General features: G+C 38.5%; 1 protein-coding gene across 5 annotated transcripts in view; it reads right to left on the bottom strand.

Annotated features, from left to right (window-relative positions):
• Positions 1–20802, bottom strand: part of LOC108697504 (inactive ubiquitin carboxyl-terminal hydrolase 54-like) — a 60819-nt gene that overhangs the window by 7789 nt on the left and 32228 nt on the right. For 3 of the 5 annotated variants that reach the window (XM_041571104.1, XM_041571103.1, XM_041571102.1), the window contains exons 4-19: positions 19144–19278; positions 18266–18379; positions 18094–18176; positions 16938–17043; positions 16538–16684; positions 14941–15090; positions 14574–14742; positions 14273–14443; positions 12312–12443; positions 11808–12191; positions 10586–10817; positions 8704–8837; positions 6234–6407; positions 5471–5590; positions 1978–2167; positions 89–1500 (exon numbers count right to left, since the gene is read on the bottom strand). In XM_041571104.1, the coding sequence (XP_041427038.1) occupies positions 89–1500; positions 1978–2167; positions 5471–5590; positions 6234–6407; positions 8704–8837; positions 10586–10817; positions 11808–12191; positions 12312–12443; positions 14273–14443; positions 14574–14742; positions 14941–15090; positions 16538–16684; positions 16938–17043; positions 18094–18176; positions 18266–18379; positions 19144–19278 (3853 nt within the window). Of the gene's footprint in view, positions 1–88; positions 1501–1977; positions 2168–5470; positions 5591–6233; positions 6408–8703; positions 8838–10585; positions 10818–11807; positions 12192–12311; positions 12444–14272; positions 14444–14573; positions 14743–14940; positions 15091–16537; positions 16685–16937; positions 17044–18093; positions 18177–18265; positions 18380–19143; positions 19279–20802 lie in introns of those variants that run through there. The other 2 variants (XM_041571105.1, XM_041571106.1) reach the window with 2 other exon arrangements.

Raw genomic sequence — 20802 nt, 5'->3', positions numbered from 1 at the left:
TTTTTCAACAATGGGACTTAATTCTTATATGGCATGATGATGCAACATGAAAAGTACTTCAGTCCTTTGTAAGACAATAGTTACTCACATGGTTTTCCAAATCCTTGTCTTGCATCTTCTGACCTCCATTGCATATTTCTGTTTGGACGAGCCTGTAGGCTGGCATTATATAAAGTTTGCAGGTCTGAAATGTCTTGCTCAGCATCCTGGTTCCACTCCTGGCGCAGATCAATTGAACTTTTTGATAAGCCATATTTAATTGACTTTGGTTTAAGAGATAAAGTGTGTCCAACTTTAGGTTTATCCCTTATACTCTCTAGTTGGACATTATAATATCTGTTGACATCTTCAGCCCACTGCTCCATGGGCACAGAGGCAGGTAAATGGACAGTGCTGGCAAATTTCACCTTTTTCTCTCCTTTGTAGAAAAGTTTACCTCGGTTAAGTGGAGTGTTAAAATGATCAACAACCCATCCAGGTGTTTCTTTTTTTTCAGAGCCACTATTTTCATTATCAACAAGATGTACACTGGAACCATTTACTTCAAAAGACCTGCCCAGGCAGTCTGGTGAGAGGTTTGTCTGTTCGGTGCAGCTAGCTTTGCTTTCTTGAATTACAAGGGGCTGCAAACTGGATTTGGAATCCATAGGACTGAAAGGTCGAGGCTTTTTCTCACATGTGTCAACACCAGTACAGTTCACACCAAAATTGTTTAGCTTTGGTGAGCCCCCTTGGAGCCTTTGAAACTGTTCTGCTAGAGAGCGTACCAACCCCTTATTCTTTGGTGCCTCCGATTTACAAGGTTCTGGACTGCAAAGTTTACCCTGCTTCTCTAATAATGCATCATGACTGTTTGCAGTCGAGCACAAGTTGGCTTGTTGAAGGCTTAGGCTGGTATTACAAGATGGAGTTATGTCATTACAGGAACCAATCTGTTTATTACTTTCATCAATTTCAGTACTAACACCTTTGTCTGTACTAACAGATTTATTACAATAACTGGGTGGGCTGCTTCTGTCAGGAGACTGAGTCTGTGTTCGGCGTGCCCACGGAAATAGCAATGATGGTAAAGAACCAGATTTAATTCCACTTATTTTCACCTTGTGCAGTGGTAGAAGGCCTTCTTTTCCTTCATGTTCCTCTTCCACCTTACTTTTATCAGGGCTGACATTTTTTACCTTTTCTGTTTTTGTTTGCTTGGTTACTAATCCTTGGCTATAAGATTCTGATTTCACCTTATTCTCAACCACTGCTTCCTTTGGTGATGAGACCGGACCTTCAGAATCAAGATTGTTATATGAAGCAAGGAAGTTAGAAAATGCTTTGCGATGTGGGTTTTGCTCAGAAGCTGACAAGTTGGAAGACTCAGAGGACAATGGAAGCAACTCATGGCTATAAGCTAATGGGTGGAATAATGGATTGGATGGGTAGTCCTCCTTTGTGTTTGTCTCCAGCAGTACCGGTCTGTTCACTGAAACTTGTTCCGAGATAGCCTGGTCACTAAAAATTTTAAAATTTTTGACACATAGTTAGCAACTAGAATATATGAAGGCTGTCAACACAGGCTTTTATTTTGCAACCAAAAGATCTCTGTACACAATGTAGCAGACACCATAACATAGATAAAACTTAAACAATTTAAGCGGCTACAGCTTAAAAGAATGTAAGTAACATTTAATGGACCAAGCAACAGCAAAATGCAGCATAATAATCACCCTTCTGTACTGTATCAATTTGAAAGGCTAGTGACTTTTTATTAGCATAGGTGCGTTTTTTGGAAGTGTGACTGCCCTAAGGTTAACAAGGTAGCCAACCTTTTGAAAATTTAATATATTTTAATAAGAAGTGTATATTAAATATTTCTTGACCGTAGGCTTAAATATCTTCTAAGACCATTTCCGTTTTGACCTTTAAATACAGAAATTAAAGAATACTTCCCTAATCCATGCCTAGTTACGGAAGTTACACAGCAGCTACCTTGTAGATTGGTTTATAGCTTTTCCCTGTGGCAAGGGGTAATCTGGTGATGGCGGCTGAGGAATTGTCGGCAGCTGCATGCGGTCCTGAAGACTCCGTGCTTTTCGTATGCACATTTGCAACTTCTTATCTGCTATGGCTCTGCAGTGAGTGCTAGATCTGGCATCATGCATGGCAAATCTGATTTTAGCTAAAATGCAAAAGAAAACATAGCAGAAACAAATGCAGCACACACAAAAAGAAGAAAAAAAATGGATGCAGAAAGGAGCATAACATAAAATCATGCACTACAGAAAAACAAAACAAATAATGTTTCTCAACTGATTAACAATGAACATTTATGTATGCAGTGAATGCATCCTAAAATGTTACTTGAACCAGCCTTATGAATGTAAAACAAACTGGAGTGGGAACAGACTCCATATTGTCACTGTCCTAAAATCTATGAAATGTTATTTATTTTAAAAAAGCACTGCCCATTAAAGATTACATTAGCAAAGGAAGCATTTCTGTACAGTAACATATAAGGTTCTTCAGCTGTGCGTCACAGCTTACTACTTATGAGGTTTACAGGGATGGATTTAACACTGGGGAAATCCTACATAAGCTCTAAATAAGATATACAGTAACTTAAATATTGAAAGCCACAAGCTAGCAGAAAAAAGTATTTCCAAAAGTCTAGAAATATGATGAGAATAAATCCCTGATGGGTTATGCATGTATATGACTCTAAATTGATATGCATAAATCCACTTTATTTAGCAACAGGGATAGTGTCTCCTACAATAACTAACCTATAAATGTCATCATTATTCTAATGACAGCAGAATGATTCTCAACTGATATTAAAAAAAAGGTCTTGTGTAAAACTGAATTTCTATGAAAAATTTTCTCCTTGTGTACATTGACTGCATTGATAAAAGGATGAATTATGTGGATATATTTCCCAAATCAGGCCAAGCAATGTTCCCTCTAATTCCTGCTCGGCTATGTGCGCAAAACACTTTTTTTGTTCGTACATTTTAAGTTTGTGTGCACAGATTTAAAAACTGTGTGCTCAGGTCAGACTCAATGCAAAATGATGTGTTTGCACATTAAATTCTTTGTGCACACCACAATTTGTTTGCACAATATGTATTCACTTAGTTTACTTGTGCATTTATTGCTGTGTTTTTGAATGATTTATTGTAGAATTGTATTCATGTTATAATTGTATGCAAAGTCAGGGCCACATCTGGCCTATGGGCCTCCAGGTGCAGAACCCTTCTGTAGCATGTACATGTACTTTAGTGTGTGTTTTCAGTTTCAGTTTTAGTGCTGGTACTGCTCCATGTTTATATACAGTCATATAAAAATTTGGGAACCCCTCAGCCTGCATAATAATTTACTTCACTTTCAACAAAAAAGATAACCGTGGTATGTCTTTTATTTCCCAGGAACATCTGAGTACTGGCATGTTTTCTGAAAAAAGATTTTTTAGTGAAGCAGTATTCAGTTGCATTAAATCAAATGTGAAAAACTGTCTGTGCTATTTGCTATTTTGAATGCATGTAACTGCTTAATACTGATTACTGGCAACACCAAATTGGTTCGATTAGTCTGTTAAGCCTTCATAGGCAGATGTGTCCAATCCTTAGGCCCGGATTTGTGGAAAGGCCACCTAGGCCCAGGCCTAGGGCGGTAGGGGGCGGCATGCTGCCCAACCACACCCCCATTGGTTCAAAAACAAAGGTGATGCGCTGGAGATACAAAAAGCTATGTTAGAGGTTTTAAATTGTCAGTTTCAAATGTAAGGAATGCAATCAGGAAATGGAAGGCCACAGGCACAGTTGCTGTAAAACTCAGGTCTGGCAGGCCAAGAAAAAAACAGGAGTGGCATACGTGGAGGATTGTGAGAATGGTTACAGACAAGCCAAAGATCACCTCCAAAGACCTACAAGAACATCTTGCTGCAGATGGTGTATCTGTACGTCGTTCTACAATTCAAAGTAATTTGCACAAGAACATCTGTATGGCAGGGTGATGAGAAAGAAGCCCTTTCTGCACTCATGCCAGAAACAGCTTGTTGAATGCCAAAGCTCATTTAGACAAGCCACAGTCATTTTGGAACAAAGTGCTTTGGACTGATGAGATAAAAATGGAGTTATTTGGTCATAACAAAAAGTGCTTTGCATGGTGGAGGACCCATCATGCTGTGTGGCTACTTCAGGGACTGGGGCCCTTGTTAAAGTCGAGGGTCGGATGAATTCAGCAGAAATAATAAGAGTTGGTACCAATTACACAATATCTTGCCTGTGAAGTACAATATTCTGGAATGGTCGTCACAGTCCCCCGACTTGAATATTATCAAAAATCTATGGGATGATTTCAAGCAGGCTGTCCATGCTCGGCAGCCATCAAATTGAACTGGAGAGATTTCGTATGGACAAATGGTCAAAAAATACCGCCATACAGAATCCAGACACTCATCAATGGCTATAGGAGGCGTCTAGAGGCTGTTACATTTGCAAAAGGCTTGACTATTGATTGTTATTGTGTACTGATATATTTCTGTTGGGGTTTCCACATTTATGCTGTCTAATTTTGTTATGATGCATATTGCATATTTTCTGTTAATAAAATAAACTTTATGTCACTGCTGAAATACTACTCTTTCCATAAGGCATGTTATATATTAAAAGGATTTTGCTACTTTGAAAGCTCAGCCAATGATAAACAAAACTCAAAGAATTAAGAGGGGTTCCCAAACTTTTTCATATGACTGTATGCAACTTTTGGTATTTATTTGGTCTGAATTGGAAAGGCCTTGCCAGTATAAATATGTAATTATAAGCAGTACAAAATGAGGAATAGCATACATCTAGTTTATTTTGACACTTATGCTATATGCTTGTGAATGTGTAAAAAGGAAAACATTGATAATGATTGGCTATGCTACACAGTAAAATGATTTATTTGGCCTTTAAAAAAAAAAAAAAAAAAAAAGCTGGGACTCCCATGTGAAAATAAGTATACATTGTTTAAAAAACACAGATTATGTTCCAAGAACATTCCTTAACTGACTTTTCTATGAACTGGAAGAAGATATCTGGTAGCAGAATTAAATGTTACCTGACCTGAAGGCTTTGGGAAGGCTCATGTAGTACAGTTTCATTAGATATAGAGCAGTAATGAAACTAATGTATGAAAGCAAGTTCAGTTTGCCCCATAACAGGTTTTTGTAATATGATATAAGGGTTTTTATTTTTTAGACTTCAGAGCTCTGTTCCCACACTGCAAAGCATCTTCTGATTTAGCACAAGCTAATCAGAAAAAGCAGAAAAGCTGAAAAGTTCTACAAAATACTTGCAGGGTTAGGCAATATCAAACACTTTCATTCAAATAAGAATATTAAGAGGCCCTGTTCCAGTCTGCAGTGGAGCTGCAAATGTTAGAAATGCAAGTATAAGAGCACAGCAAGGATAACATAGTTAATTGGACTTGAATTACTTACAAATTGCTTCATTACACAAAGCCAGTGCCGACGTGTAATCTCCGTTCTGTTCCAGTCTCACTGACTGCTCATATACAGAATCTGCTTCTAACATAGCTCGCTCAAAGCTTTCACTTCTACCTGTAAAAACCAAAGACGGTTCAAAATCACAACATTCCTATTTATCATTTTAGCAACAGGATGTCAGATTAATTATGGTGTATAGAAAAATGGTAGAAAACAAGTGAAATATTCTGAAATTCTCTTTTTGCCACTGGATAAGTTTAAAAACAATTACAACAGTAAGGAATGGGTGGTATTGTAAAAAAGTAGGAAGCTTCCTAGAATCCAACTTTGATCTTGTCTCTACTCAGTCCTGGCCTCTTCTCACAGCTGCATTTGTTTCAACGATCTTATCCCTTATGGTACATGTATGAGAGTGGCAGGTTAAATGCCAGTCAAGAGTTCAAATTGGGAGTCAACATATTACTGGGAAATAAGTAAGAAACAATATTCTGGGAACTGTAGCCTCAGCCCAATAGTTTCACTAGTGGTATTAAGAAGACTGTTAACAATATGACAACCCTAAAATGTATACCTAAAGTATAGAGGACCTCATATTTTAATCTCTAAAGTTAAATATATAGAAAACCCTGTGGCTACATACTGTTAACTTGTGCAAAGTTTCAGGGCTCCATCACAATGTTAGTTAGCCAAAATTATCAGTCAATTTTACATAGCTACTATATATAAAACTTATAGCAGAGTGTTGTGTGCAAAGTACCCTGAGTCTGTAATTCATCTAAATCCAAAAACCGTTTTGGTCGTGGATTGAATCCCATTGCAGCCTCAATTTGTTTCTCACGCTTCCATCTTAGTTCCTGCTCTCGTGCCCTCCTTGCCACCTCCTCCTGTAGTTCATCAAATTCACTCTTCATAGGTACAGAGTTTTCCACTGCTGTGGGATTAAATTCAAGACTAAAATCATCCATGGTTTAGAAGAATGATAAGAACTAAGTATGTTTCTATCACATTTGAAAACAATGTAAATGGTAAAATACAGTTACTTTTCAGGTAGGAGTTTGTTTTTTGTTAAAGGGATACTGTCATGGGAAAAATAATTTTTTTCAAAATGAATCAGTTAATAGTGCTGCTTCAGCAGAATTCTGCACTGAATTACATTTCTCAAAAGAGCAAACAGATTTTTTTATATTCAATTTTGAAATCTGACATGGGGCTAGACATTTTGTCAATTTCCCAGCTGTCCCAAGTCATGTGACTTGTGCTCTGGTAAACTTCAATCACTCTTTACTGCAAGTTTGAGTGATATCCCCCCTCCCTGCCCCCCCCCCCAGCAGCCAAACAAAAGAACAATGGGAAGATAACCAGATAGCAGCTCCCTAACACAAGATAACAGCTGCCTGGTAGATCTAAGAACAACACTCAATAGTAAAAACCCATGTCCCACTGAGACACATTCAGTTACATTGAGAAGGAAAAACAACAGACTGCCAGAAAGCATTTCTCTCCTAAAGTGCAGGCACAAGTCACATGACCAGGGGCAGCTGGGAAATTGACAATATGTCTAGCCCCATGTCAGATTTCAAAATTGAATATACAAAAATCTGTTTGCTCTTTTGAGAAATGGATTTCAGTGCAGAATTCTGCTGGAGTAGCACTATTAACTGATGTGTTTTGAAAAAAAACATGTTTTCCAATGACAGGATCCCTTTAAAGGGTTGAATTCTCCTTTAAAATCTACCTAAGGATTTTTCTATAGCTTTTAAGGAGTTTTTATTTGCGTTAGCCCCTACTGTTATATCCAAGTATGCACCTGCTTCTTCTTCATAGTGCTGCTTAGTGCATCAATTCTCAATTGCTGGTGAACAGCATAATGCAGTTTAAGCCAGAGGGTGTGGGGAATGAAATATGCAAAAGTCTCAAGCAAGTGGCAGATGGACCTGGAAAACTAACACCAAGCAAAGGTGACCAAAGCAATAAAAATTTGTACAGAAAAATAGGGAGAAGCCCAGTGGCAATGTTAGCCAAATATATTACAGAGATTAAGGGACCTATTCATTAAAGCTCAATTTTTTTCTGGTCGAGTTTTAAGGGAAAAACTAATTTTTAGAGAGAAAAAAACAAAAAAACTCTAGCTAAAACTGGTCATGTAAAAGTCAATGTCAGATGGTCAATTTAAAAATCAGAACATGCTTTTTGCCTTTAAGATTGTCGAAAGTTTTGACAGTGGTTTTCGTTAAATATTCCGATAAATTCGAGTTTTCCTTCAATAATACGAGTAATTGGACTTTTTTGTGTGACTACTAGAAGCAGCTACTTATACCCTGCCATAGACAATATGGAGAACAGCCCCTGCTAAAATACACAGAGACAATCATCAGTAAATTATCAACATTGTCTATTTTTATTCTTGTAGTGTTACCAGTAGCTCTGTGTGTCTTCACACTTAAAGCAAAGCTCATCTCTATTACATAAAATGACCTTGCTAATTCCTACTTTCACAATGCACAAAGAGAAGGCCTTTAATATTTCTTACAAAGTTAAGACCATACAGAAGTGGTTTGCAGAGACTGCAGTAGAAGAAACTCAGTGGCCTAAGCTCAGCCCAAATTAATACCTGGGGATGACTTGAATTGCCAACTGCAAGTCAGGCTTCCCTGTCCAAGTAACTTATGGTTTTGTGGATGAATGAATGCAAGAAAATCTCGCCTAAAATGAGTCATCATGAGTATTACTATGCAACTTTTTACATGTAGTAAAACAGTTATTTGTCACTTCACATAATGATTATAGTATACATAGAAATATACCTTTGAGGGATGATGGGCCTCCAGTTGGACAGCCCTGATATAGTGAAAAGCTACTGTTATAGCAGAAAAGGAAGGACCAACTTTATATTTATACACTTGGTTTTGAAATTTTATACAGATATTCTGAATTGCGATTTTTAGAAAGGCGAGTATCCAGATTGTGTTGGCCATAAAGTAAAGTTTAAAAGAGGTAATCTTATTTACAAAGTTCCTTCTTTAAAATCACAATGACTTTGTACTCTGGAACTACTTTGGAACCATTATTCAAAATATTTAGGAAGCAAATCCTCATTGTGTTGAACATGCAATCATTAAGCATATCTAGATAGAAAAATATATTAAAGAGCCTTTGCTTATATATAAATAGTAATATGAAACATGTAAACGTCCTTTTACAGATTTCATCACATACAGGTCTCTTACCCAAGTGTGTCGGATGGACCTTCACCCAGACACTGGAGGCAGAATCTGCCATGTCTATTGTGCTGCTGCTCTGAGATTTCGGAAAGTTTCGCCATGTAGGAGCTGTACCTGGGCTTTTCCTTGAGTGATATTCCCTTAAAGTACAAGCAAAAAGTGAATTTCAGGACACAAAGCTAAACCTGGATTGTACACTGGGTGCAGTGGAAGTTCAAGTCTTTTAGAAAAATGGGGGGGAACAAAAAACATATACAGTAGCACTGTGACCAGGGCCTAATGGTTGTGAACAGAAACATGTATTTTGTGCAATAACTATTTTTATATGTGAACTAATAGATGGGTGACTCAATAGGACTAAATTAAGTGTTTTTGCAAGCCACAATTTGTTGTTGCGCACACAAATGCACTGATTAGAGACAACAATACTATAGGGGTACACAGGCTTCTGAAATGGGGCCTTCTTGCATTACAAGAAAACATCTTGAATAAGGCAACTTCTCATTTGTAAGAAAAGAAGAATTATTCCTGTGAAGGAAACCCATTTTCACCCCTAAATTTTCCATTTTCATGGAATAATCTACAAGCTAACCCACTGGGTATTAAAGCACAGCCAGGGCATCTGGAGATTAAGGTGGCCATACACGGGCCGATAAAAGCCGCCGACAGACCGAGTCGGCAGCTTATTGGCCCGTGTATGGGGGCCCCCGATGGGCTTCCCCGATCGAGATCTGGCCGAAAGTCTGCCAGATCTCGATCGGATGGGACTAAAAATCCCATCGGATCGCAGCCGCATCTGTTCGTTGATGCGGTCCCACGATCCGACCGCCCGTTGCCGTTCGTTAGGATCCGATCGTTGGGCCCTAGGGCCCACGATCAGATCAGCCCGATATTGCCCACCTCAAGGTGGGCATATCGGAGAGAGATCCGCTCGTTTGGCGACAGATCCCAATCCGGTTTAACTCTTTCTGGGGCTCAATAGATTAATCAAGATTTTATGATCAGCTTATTTAGAACCAGGGCAATGGATCCACAAGAAGATCATTGGAAGTAAGGAGGCCCTCTCCTCAGTTGTATGCAAAGCAGAAGGATCCTGGTAAGAATACCCAGTTTCACTTCTAAAATGTTCACAACATTGTTGTATTGAAAAGACACTACTCATTTGTTTTGCAATTATTTTAAAAATCTGAAAGGGGTGTAATCAGGGTGATTAAACTGAGCTTTGTGAACTACAAGATATCAGCTCAATATCTACTGGTTCAATACAGTATGACTTTCGGGCACCCCTACATTAGTAGTTCTAATTTTAAAAAAACACAGCATTCAGCCAGCATAAACATTTCCAGTCCTTTTGGAATAATTAGAATCACACATTTTATCAGTTAAGTAACATAACCTTATAACTGAAAAAGAACTGGGGACAAGGTGGGATTAGAAGTACTGGCTCTTATCAGAGCTTATCTTGTTTTACTTTAATGCAAAGACAAGAACAGCTACTGGCAGTCTCTTCCTCTTTCACATATAAATCGAACCCCCTATAATTATCCCTACATTCTTTAAGTGAACTATATTATCATTTTAGACTAAACAGAATGACGTGTTTTAAAATTATTTGTGTAGGATTTGCGTTTCCCTCAATGTCTTTCCTTTCTCATAGTTGCTCAAAAAAAAAAAAGAAAGCATTACAAATCTTACAAAAATGCACATTAATTAGTAAACTGAAAGGTCAAAATGTCTGCAAGAGATCTAGTGTCACTATTATGATGTTATTTTAAACTGAGTGTTAACCATTGCTTAATTTGCTTCAGAACCGGAGTAACATTTTAAAATATTTTTAAATAAAAATAACCAAACATAAAGAAACAGGAATAAATGGACAAATATTTACCTGAATGCACTACAGTTCTCTGAAATAGGCAAGTCCATGCTGACTGGGCTATTGCTGTTCCGCTCACTGCTTTCATACCCAGACTCCATTCTCTGGATTAGACGAGGCTGCTGGTGGTCAAGAAAATGTGGGGCACCCCTCCCAATACCCCAACTTCTGTATTTTAACTGATGATTGTCTTTTGATTCAGAGTTGGCTATTTCTCGTAATTCATTAGTTGCCATTTCTTTTCCTTAAAGTTTAAAAAGGACAAGGAAAGAAGCAAGAAAATGAGACTCTTAACTTTCAGAGGAAGACAGCTAGGTGTCTAAACTCTGAACAAGTGTTAAGCTAGGGTAGAAACTGCAACTGAAAACAATAGAAAAGTAGCATACTAGTCAAAGCAAAATTCTACATTCAGTATACAAAGTTGCTACTACTATTCAGGCATTGGATCCGTGATCCAGAAACCCATTATCCAGACAGCTCTGAATTAAGGAAAGGCCAACTCCCATAGACTGCATTTTATACAAATAATCCAACTTTTTAAAAATAATTTCCTTTTCTCAGTAAGAATAAAACAGTACATTGTACTTGATCCAAACTAATATACAATTAATCCTTATTGGAAGTAAAACCAGCCTATTTGGTTCAGTTAATGTTTTAATGCTTTTATAGTAGACTTAAGGCACGAAAATCCAAATTATGGAAAGGTCCATTATCTGGAAAGCCCCAGGTCTGGAGCATTCTGGATAATAGGTCCCATACCTGTATAACAAAAATATTTATAAATAATGCTCATACTTCTTCATAAACATGAATGAAAAGAAGCAGCATTGGAGCTACAACAAAAGCACTAGATATAGACCAGATGCAGTGGGATCACTTAAAAAACATAACAATAATGATTTATCTAAAGCAGTGACCCCAACCAGTAGCTCGTGAGCTCCCCAAACCCTTGAATGTTGCTCTCAGTGGCCTAAAAGCAGGTGCTTATTTTTGAATTCCAGTCTTGGAGGCAAGTTTTGGTTGTATAAAAACCAGATGTACTGTCAAACAGAGACTTCTGCAGGCTGCTAGTCCACATAGGGGCTACCAATAGCCAATCACAGCCCTTATTTGACTCCATGCAGGAACATTTTTCATGCTTGTGTTGCTCCCCAACTCTTTTTACATCTGAATGTTGCTCATGGGTGAAAAAGGTTGGGGATCCCTGATCTAGAGGCCTTGAACATCAGCTTACCTGAATCTTCGGAAAAAGGGCTAAGTGGACTGTATGAAGCATTTTTCCTCTTTTCTGATCTGAAGACACTGTCTACATTTAATGGCTCGCGTGTAGGCCGCCAAGTCGGGCGATATCTGTTTGAGAAGCCAGACTTTGTTTCACTGGTGCTGTTGTCTATCTCCCAATCCCGCAGTCTCATAGTCAAGTTTGTAGGTGGCTTGATTTCCGACTGATCGAGGCTACTCCCCACATGGTGAAAGCCTTGTGAAGAAGTCTGTGATGCTTGGGATGGTCTGTTATGTATTATATTGCTAACAGTAGCTTTAAAGTCCCTCAGCCTGCTTGAACTGCTGGACAGTTTCAAACCTGCTCTGGGTGCTTGCTTCTCCTTTAGCGTCTCACCTAATTGAAAAAAGTGCAACCATTACATCTACCAAACTATAACTATGAAGACACATGGAAATAAATGTAATGATGATGGAAGTGAAATATGTGAAAAAAATACAAAACAGTAAGACTGACCCTCGCTGTGGTAGCCAGAAGACTTTGACTCATCTCCTTTTCTCCGAGGGCGACTGGAACTTCGTTTTCGGTCTGTAAAGGGTCCTTTTCTTGAAAAGTGGTGTTGGCTGCACTCGCTATCTGTCAAGTGTCCTAACAGAGTAATATAAAAACTCACCAAATTATTCTGGGTGATCACAGTTGGTAATCTAGCAGAATTACAGGTTTAAAAACAAAAAACTTTTTTTTTCTTAAACTGACATGCTTTATTAACTTTCATTACACATGAAATGGGTCGTCTGCTGGGTGCGGTATCCTGTCATCAATGGTTACATATTAATGCAAAAATGATAAATAAAGGAAGAAAAGGAAAAGAAAGGGAAAAAAAAGAAAAATCAAAAGAAATAAAAAAAGAAAAAGAGTACATACTATTAGCATATGCTTAAAATAACGATAGCTATATGGCGGTGGGATATTATTGTTAATACTTTTTCTGGAATATGTCCCCTCGTCACGAGTGTAGGGACAAATAAAGCTGAGAGTCATTTTCATGGGCTGACCAAGGGAGCCATATTTTGTCACTGGCTGCCATATCGTTCTTCAATGTATATGTAAGCTTTTCATTGGTGGCTATGCCAATTATCTTTGTCTTTAGGGATCCCAATGGTAGTCCTGGTTTTTTCTAGGTACATGCTATGATTAGTCTTGCTGCAATCAGTATGTGTGTACCCTGAAAGTTGCTAGGTACCCCACGTGTCATTATAATTGCTTATTAGATTCCCAGGTGTTCCTGTTTGCTAAAAACTGCACCAGCCTGGGGTATTTCTGTAGAAGCTCCTGATCACAATCTTCATCAGCTTCTTCCATCTTTCCTTCTTCTGGCCTGGGCAGATGCATGAGCAGAGTGAAAGCTGAACTTAGGTGCAAAAAGTTGGCTTTTTACACTTAGATTGTGAATAAGCATCTACCAAAAATATCCTGGGCTGGTGCAGTTTTCACTACAGAAACACCGTCTCGGAATATCATTTAAGCCATTATAATCACTGGGGGTGCCTAACATTTTGGCACCCCCAGTGAGTATACCTTTAGTCCCCCCAATACGGTTTTCCTGTTTTTGAATTCTGTGCAGACATAATATTTACTCCATCTTTTAATAAATCATGACATGACAATAGCGTGTACTGTCTGGTCTTGCTTGAAGGCATACTGTCCACCAAACAATTATATAGTTACAGACTACTCTGTAGTTAACAAAGAAAGCCTAATTAATGGAGGACAACCCATAGAGCAAACACCCAGGTTCTAGTAAACAAAATTAACAAGAGTCACAGTTCTGCATTAAAGGAATTGTTCAGTGTAAAAATAAAAACTGGGTTAATAGATAGGCTGTGCAAAATAAAAAATGTTTCTAATATAGTTAGTTAGCCAAAAATGTAATGTATAAAGGCTGGAGTGACTGGATGTCTAACATAATAGCCAGAACACTACTTCCTGCTTTTCAGCTCTCGTGGTTTACACTGACTGGTTACCAGGCAGTAACCAATCAGAGACTTGAGGGAGGGCCACATGGGTCATATCTGTTGCTTTTGAATCTGAGCTGAATGCTAAGGTTCAATTGCAAACTCACTGAACAGATATGTACTATGTGGTCCCCCTTCAAGTTGCTGACTGACTCAGAGTTAGAGAGCTACAAAACAGGAAGTAGTGTTCTGGCTATTATGTTAGACATGCAGTCACTCCAGCCTTTATACCTTACATTTTTGGCTAACTAACTATATTAAAAACATTTTTTATTTTGCACAGCCCATCTATTTACAGTTTTTATTTTCACACTGAACTGTTCCTTTAAGACGATCTTAACACCACAGTAACCTTCATCAGGGAGACAGACACAAACATGCATACACACCATAAACATCTACATATATCTTCTTATGACCAATGATTCAAGTACACTCTGTCCAGTATTTAGGAAGAGGTACCTGTATCTCTGCTGCTTTGCGATGCTGCATCATTTTCCAGATTGTAGATGACCGTGCCTTGTGATTCAGAGGAGAAGTAGCTCACCACAGACTCATGGTGTGAATGCTTATAATGGTAACTGTCAGTAGAAGAATCTGTTCTGGTGTCACTAGAGATGGATGGCTCTCTGCCTAAATGAAAAAAAGTTGAAACATGAAATCTTTTACAGAGTACGGTGTTAAAAAGCTTAAACAAAATACAAACAAATGCAGTGCAAATTCCAGTATTAAATAAGGAAAAATATGAACTCAAAAAAGTTACCAGAATCTTCACTGTCATAGCAAGTTCTGGTGTACTGACGTAGATCCATCTGAGCCAGGACATCAGGCACTGATACTGGTGTACCCCTGGGATCAGCATACAGCAGCAGCAATGGCTGATAATGACCCTTTATACACTTTGTAACAACATCTTTCCACTTTGGGCCAATCTAATTCAAAAAAGAGCTCAAAGTTGTCTCACTTCCAAATGTCACATATGCACATACAGTATAAAGATTTAAACACATATTTTTGATATCTTGCAAATCAGATTTACAGAAAAGTAGATCTGTTGTGGAGATAAGGCTAACTTGCAAATGCAACATTGTCTAGCTCAAAAATGAGATGCAATGTACAACGATTCTTACCTCTTTAACATGAGCATCATCAAAATACATCCACTTGCGTATTTTGGTTTGGAAAAAGAAAGTAGAGTAATGTTTGCCATAGTAACAAATCATCCCTACTAAATAGAGCTCAGAATGTTTTCCTCGGTCATCTGTTACCCTGTAAAATAACTGAATAGAGAAAAACATGTTATTCTTAATTAACTTCAAGATGTTAACTTATAAGTTTGAAAATAATCATATCCAATACATGTTTTTGAGGGAACGAAACCTGTATAGGGGAGAGTGGGACTTAGGCAAGGGACCCCTTCCCCCAGGGCTTTAGGTAGTTTGTCACGTAGCTGGGGCTGTCTGCCACCCCAGCCCCCCTTCCCTCCCCCTGGACACATACAAAGGGAACAAAGGGAGAGATACCTGGTGGCGGGAAAAAAGGGGGCGGGCTGGGGGAGGTAAGGGGGGCTGGTGCAGAGAAGGGACAGATGCTTGGGGCTGGGGCCACACTGGGCGGTGGCGCCGCGGTTTGGCTCGCGGCGACTTTTCGCCGCGACTTTTGGGCCGCAGTCGCTGGGGAGACTTTTGCACTGGCGTCTATGGGGAATCGCCAGCGTGGGGGCACGCGCGGGTTAGCGCCAGTTATGCACACGGTTGGGAGCAGGAGGATGGGCGACTGATTGGTCACAGAGGGCGCTTGGCCCCATGATCCCTGCTCCCTGTGGTTGTCTATTACGGTGTGGGCACAATGCCCAGGTTGGTGATAGGAGCCGCAGCTGGGGGTCAGGGGGTACCTAGTCCTTTTAGCAAAAAGTAATAAATAAAGAAAGTGACTTCCACACATATTTTGCACCAATTAAGTCTCTGTGTCATTCTTGAGGGGGATGAGAGATGCCCCAGGGGATAGGGGGATCCTTGGCCTAATTAGTCAGGTTTTATTTTAATGGCAACAAATCCCTACCCACCCTTTTGAGATAGGGTATTGCCTTGCCTATATACGGTGGTTTACAACTTGCATATTTTTGTCTTGTAAGACCAACTGCTTTTTTTCAAAATCTCTTCATGCCTTTGTCCATCTAAGTTTTGTGTGATAATTCTATATGATACTTTGGCTCAGGGGCATGACCTAGCAAAAGAAGAACAACATGATTTTGAGGAATGGCCTGAAAAGAAAGCAACTAGCAGCCCACAGATGGGGACATCATATGTACTGGCTATTAACTGGTGTCAATGCTTAGCTAGCAGAACTACTGGCTGAAAAATAAATATACCTACAAAACCTCAGAAGAAAAGACAATTACATTAAACACTGAAAATAAATAAGTCATGGATTTTGGTAGAAGAAGAATAGCATTTTAAACTTGTGTCTGAGACTTTGTCAGAATGTTGGAAGCTGTGTAGTTCACAACAGCTGAAGGAGTAAAGGTTTATAAGCCATTGTGTTTCACTAGTGTTGTCAGATGGTTTCCACTGAAAACATAGAGGTGGAAAGAAAATATGTTGGCTGAAAACTGCCCTGTTTACAACAGTCCTAAGAGTTTCCAGTTTAATACAGCAGAAATCAATGTACTAATATCATCAAATGTACAGTCCAACCATTGGTTGGTCACCCACATAGTGAACTCACATCACCAAGCTTCAGGCAGGTCCCAAGACTGTGGATGACGTCCTCAGCTAAATCCGAGTGATCAGAATCCCACACCAGCCCAATAGTGATGATCTGAGGGGCATTCATAAGCACTCGCCGAATTCGAATTTTTTCACCACAATTACTCTTGAAATTCAAGGAAACACATTTACTACACAAAATACTGTACACATTTATGAATTTAAAGATACCGCATTTTAGTACACATATTAATTATGAATTTAAAGATACCACATTTTATTGTCAGATCATTTTGGATTATACAAGCTCTCATTTTTAAAGAGAAGTTTCAATCTTGCCAATTTTTATGTAAATTCCATTTTAACTCTTTTCAGATTATTAACTACAAGGCGTTCCATGGATCTGGTAGTGAACATACCGGGCAGTTTCTCAGGTCTCCCATTGTACTTGCTTTTTGCAGCAGTTCCCCAAACATATCAGGGGTGGGGTTTTCTCTTCTCTCCAGCATAAAGATTGCCTGATTGCTGTTTTAAAAGGTAAGGAAATAATTTAAGTAATATGGTTTGAGAGGGAGTGCTATATATATATATAATGCTGTAAGTCTAATTTTCCCTCTGTTCACAATATGTTCATACCAATATTTACTCATGAATGGAATGCCACATATATCATATTTGCATGTTCCTACTCACATAAAAAGGCACCCCACATAGTCATGCAAGGCCCTACACTTTCAATAGTTCAATATGTAACATTTATGTTTTATTATTTTAAACATCCAACTGGGGGAAAACACAGTGGGGCAAATTCACTAAGCGCCGAAGCGCCGAACGCTAGCGTTAATTCACTAGCGTTTGGCATTTTCGTTACTGCGCAAATTCACTAACGAACGCTGGCGTAGTTTCGCTAGTGTTACTTCGCACCCTTACGCCAGGTGAATTTTCGCTAGCAACGTAACTACGCAAATTCACTAACTTGCGCAGTGTACTGAACGCTACCTTTTACGCTAGACTTCCTTCGCCACCTCAGACCTGGCGAAGCGCAATAGAGTAGATAGGGATTGTTTCAAAAAAAGTCAAAATTTTTTCTAAGTCCCAAAAAACGCTGGCGTGTTTTCTACATTATGGGTGATAGGCTGAAAAAGATCGAAAAAAATTTTGGGGCTCCCCTCCTTCCCCCCTACATTTCCTGACTCATGGCAACTTACCTAGACAGTGGGCACATGTGTAGGGCAAAATAAAATTTTTATTTGATGATTTGAAGGTTTTCTAGGCATTTGTAGTGCTGATACATATTCCTCCATTGAAATTTGAATTTCGCGCCGTATGCAAATTTGCCCCAGTATTTCATAGAGAAGTAAATGATTTAATTAAATGAATATCTACATGCATGTGCCCTTGAATGCAACAATGAATTCTGCAAAGCTATGTGACTGTGTTAAATGTAGAATATACCAAAGATATATATATATGTGTATATATATATATATATATATATATATATATATATATATATATATATATATATATATATATATATATACATACACAGAGTGATAAAAGAGCCAAGCTTACCAGAGGGCAGTAGTAGATATATAATGCACCATCTGAATAAAAGGCAGGGGGTCAGAAGTGGCACCACAGCTTGTACAAACACACTGCAATAGTAAGAAGTAACACGAATGGTGTCAGATATAAAGTCAAAAAATGTTTAGGTTTTTCCCTTAAACACAAAATTAGAATGCACCTGCTCAAACAATGTCATGGCAAACTTCTGGTGGGAGATGCAGTGCTGGGCAGTACATATATCTTCTTTGGACTCGTCTGCGATATGGATGTGAAGGCGAATTAATAAATTTTCCTGCCAAAAAAAAATAATAATAATAATTACACCCACTTTCTTTCAGGTTAGTGATGTGAACAAAACTGCATGTATGTGTGTGTGTGTGTGTGTATATATATATATATATATATATATATATATATATATATATATATATATATATATAGTACACGGGGTAGCCAGCACTCAGGAATAAAAATATAACTTGCCTGGGTGCAGTATCATAAAAGTCAAATTGATATAAGCAAAAAAGATCCGCACTCTCAGGACTTATATTAATGTAAAAAGTTTTAATTGCGAGACTAAAGTTTCGGCCTCCTCCGAGGCCTTTCTCAAAGTTTGAGGATCTTTTTTGATATATATATATATATATATGTGTGTGTGTGTGTGTGTGTATTGAACCTGTTATCCAGATGCTCGGGACCTGGTGTTTTCCAGATAATGGATCTTTCTAGAAAATCATGTAAACATTAAATAAACCCAATAGGCTAGCTTTGCTTCTAATAAGGATTAACTATATCTATGTTTGAATCAAGTACAATGTCAGTAGGGTGGCACACCACTTATCATTTAACCACTGGTGAAAATAAACCAAAACATTGTATTCACACGTGTGTGTGTGCGTGATGGGTCGCCACCCTACCCTAAAAGGAACAGTAACACCAAAAAATGAATGATATATAATTATATTATATTGTGACTCTGCACTGGTTATAATGGTGTGTTTGCTTCAGAAACACAACTACAGTTTATATAAACAAGTTGCTGTGAGCAGTACTCACAAAGCATTCTGCTGCATCGTCCATGATGCCCAGCTGAAACCGCTGCTCATCTTGAAATGTTTTAGCAAGAGCACAACGTAAAGTATCTGATGGTAACACCTTCTCACTGCTGCACTGAAACTGGTTGAAGATTCCCTGAAGGATTAAAAAAAAGAAAAATAATGAAACAACTTTCACAAATAAGATGGAGTAATTTATTTCTTAATTAATTAAGGTGAATAATATCAAATAAAAAGCATAAGGCAATGTAATAAAAGGCACAACCCAAACCTTTAATTCCTCCCAAATGATTTAAGTATCTGAGCAAGTCTTGGGCTTTTGGCACAAAATGTATTTGTATTTGCTGGTCAGCTCAGCAGTGCTCCAGTAATACTTAAAGGGAATGTCAACTTAAAAAAGATATTTTTTTGCCTAATACAGTAAATCAAAACATAATTCTTAGCAATTTTGCAATATACATTCATTACCATTTTCCTATGGTTTCTTAAGTTATTTGTATGTGTAATGCAGTGTTTGTCTGTCCCTTTCTATTATCTGCCCTGGTGGCTTTGAAATCCGCCATTAGAAATCACCCGAAAATGTTGTTGTACGGGACCCCGCCCCAGACCCCACCCACTCCACATCACAGTTAAAAGACCACACATCACCGCAAAAAAAGTAACCCCCCCCCACACACAAGTTATAAAAAGCTATTGATGGTCAGGGCCCCCTTATAAATTAAAAAAAAAACAAAACATTATAGCCAGGGCCCCACACAAAAGTTTGGTTAAAAAAGCATTGGTGCCAGGGCACCCCTTACAAGTAAAAAAAATTAGGGCCCCCCAAAAAAAAAATTTTTTTTTAAAAAAAACATTCATGGCAGGGGCCTATAGAATATTAAAATAATACATTGGTGGCCAGGGGAAAAACACAAATTGGTGTTAAGTAGAATTGAACTTGTGGCTTCAGGACTTCAACTTCGCCTCCTTTCGTGACTTTGGGTCTTTTCGCCGCTTCAGGACTTAAATTTCGGCTGTTTTCGTGAGTTCGGGTCTTCTCGCTGCTTCGGGACTTCGGCTGTTTGACACTTCTGCATTTGCGGCTGTTTGGAATCAAAAATGCCCGCAAATCTTCGGTGCTCGGAAGGGGGGCCCGACTCAAAAAGTGCAGCACTGCCGGGACACTTGTCCCCCCTGATGGTGGCCCTGGGGATGGCACTCGGAACGCTTCATTTTCCGAAGTCGCCCAGAATCTTAGCGTGTCACCACCCTTACTGAAAGAAGGTGTCCTGTATTTTGTAAACACATCCAACTGTAGTGAAGGATAAGCCTTTTTGTTATCTAGGCTTTCACGTGTATAAAAAAGAAATACTGGGATTACAGTAAAGCAACTTTTGCTGCATATGAGTATTTTTAAGCATTACAGACATGATTTAGGGCTGAACTCCAAAATGCTACACACTACTCTTCATGCGACAGTTGGATACAAGTAGTTTTTACCTGCGATTTCTCATTCGCTTCCTTTATCTTCTGGACATCCGACATGTTGAAGAGATACTGACACCAGAAATTTAACCTTTTTTTTACATCTACCATAAAATTGACTTTGCATGCTTTTTATAATTTTGCCATAAAGTATCAAAATGACCTATAGGTAACTTTTAATGTACATTCATATTCA

This window comes from Xenopus laevis, chromosome 7S (assembly GCF_017654675.1).
Source record: "Xenopus laevis strain J_2021 chromosome 7S, Xenopus_laevis_v10.1, whole genome shotgun sequence".
NCBI lineage: Eukaryota > Metazoa > Chordata > Amphibia > Anura > Pipidae > Xenopus > Xenopus laevis.
This window is presented reverse-complemented; position numbering and strand designations above follow the sequence as displayed.